This window comes from Protobothrops mucrosquamatus, unplaced genomic scaffold, assembly GCF_001527695.2.
Source record: "Protobothrops mucrosquamatus isolate PMUCROS unplaced genomic scaffold, P.Mucros_1.0 scaffold314, whole genome shotgun sequence".
NCBI classification, from domain to species: domain Eukaryota; kingdom Metazoa; phylum Chordata; class Lepidosauria; order Squamata; family Viperidae; genus Protobothrops; species Protobothrops mucrosquamatus.
The window spans coordinates 589,414-590,970 of NW_015386654.1; the positions used below are offsets into that span (position 1 = coordinate 589,414).

At 63.1% G+C, this 1,557-nt stretch overlaps 1 protein-coding gene across 1 annotated transcript; it reads left to right on the forward strand.

The window, feature by feature from the left end:
* Positions 1–303: 303 nt before the first annotated feature.
* On the forward strand, positions 304–1,113 carry NEUROG2 (neurogenin 2). Its single transcript, XM_015815093.2, has one exon. The coding sequence runs from the start codon at positions 304–306 to the stop codon at positions 1,111–1,113; it is 810 nt and encodes a 269-aa protein (XP_015670579.2).
* The last annotated feature ends 444 nt before the right edge of the window (positions 1,114–1,557 follow it).

Genomic DNA, 1,557 nt, shown 5'->3' on the forward strand with positions numbered 1-1,557 from the left:
TACAAAGCTCTTAGGAGCTAGCGGAGTCTAGCCCTTAGCTTCGCGTGGACCTGAGCGTCGATGCGCATCGCCGTTACATTGGTTGTCTACCGGTGTTCCTCACGTGCACTAAAGACGAGGCCAGGCCTCTCAGGCAGCTTTCCCTCTTTTGTAAGAACGGGCCCATCCACGCCTGGGTGCCTCTTACACGCGACGGGTTTGTCGGAGCGTTCTGAGTGGGGCCGGAGGGGGTTGTCCCGGCAGGAGCTCCAACCGCCTTTCCTCAACATGACGGCTTGTCTGCTTTTGTGTTCTTCTTGCAGGATGTTCGGGCAGCCAGAGACGCTGGGAGTGAAGGAGGAAGAGGGGCTCCTTGACACCCGGTCCTTGCCTTCTTCCTCGTCGTCTTCCTCCCCCTCCTCATCCTCATCCTCCTCTCTCGCCCCTTTCTCGTCAGGCTCCGAGGGGGAGGACGACGTGGAAGAAGAGCCGTCCCGCGTCCTGTCCCCCCCGGGGTCGGCGCCCGAGGTGGCCGTAAAAGCGGCGGAGCACGCGCGCCTGCCCCTCCTCGGCTTGAGGCGGCACGACTGCAAGAGGCGCTCCGGCCGGGCGCGAAACGCCTCCCGCCTCGCCAAGACGACCGAGACGGTCCAACGGCTCAAGAAGAGCCGCCGCCTGAAGGCCAACAACCGCGAGCGGAACCGGATGCACAACCTGAACGCGGCGCTGGATTCCCTGCGGGAGGTGCTGCCCACCTTCCCGGAGGACGCCAAACTGACCAAGATCGAGACGCTTCGCTTCGCTCACAACTACATTTGGGCGCTCACCGAGACCCTCCGCTTGGCCGACCATTGCGGAGGCGGCGGAGCGGCTGCTGCCGCCGCTGCTGCCGCCGCCGCTGCCGCCTTCTCCGAGGCAGTGCTGGGAAGTATTAGCGGAGGCGGCGGCAGCAGCAGCATTTCTCCAGCCGCCTCCTCGGGTTCCTGGAGCTGCACCACGAGCCCCGCTCCTTCGGCCGCCTCCTCCGCTTACAGCTGTACTTTGTCGCCCTCCAGCCCCGGCAGCTCCGTCTCAGAGTTGGACTTTTGGCAATCGGAAAATCCCGGCTATGTGCTGTCCAGGGATTTAATCTGACGCCCGTTTGCTTCCCACTCGTCCCTTCCCGCGTGGGCCGGAGGGTGGATAGACGGACGTAGCCCACCGGTAGCGGAGGTCCCATGAGTCGATTCCCAGGGAAGATTAGCCGTTCGCCGGAGCGGGCCGGGGCGCCCAGCAAGCAGCGCTTGAGGCTAAAGTATTAAGGTGGAGCGCCTGATCCCCTGGGACGCTGACTGCGGTCCTCCGCCGGCCCTTTGTAGGGCCCTGAACGCTTTGAGTGTCTTCCTGTCCCCCGCACGATCCCTTCGACGTTAGCGGTCTGGCCCTGGTGGCATCTGCTTGTTTCCCACTGCCTGCCTGGCGGCTGTGGGAATTACACCTGTCAAACCAAACTTTCTGTCACTGTGATGTGCACTTTCCCACAATGTCTTTTGTTCTTTCTCTCTCTCTGCCTCCCCCGCTCACGGCGACATAGATACC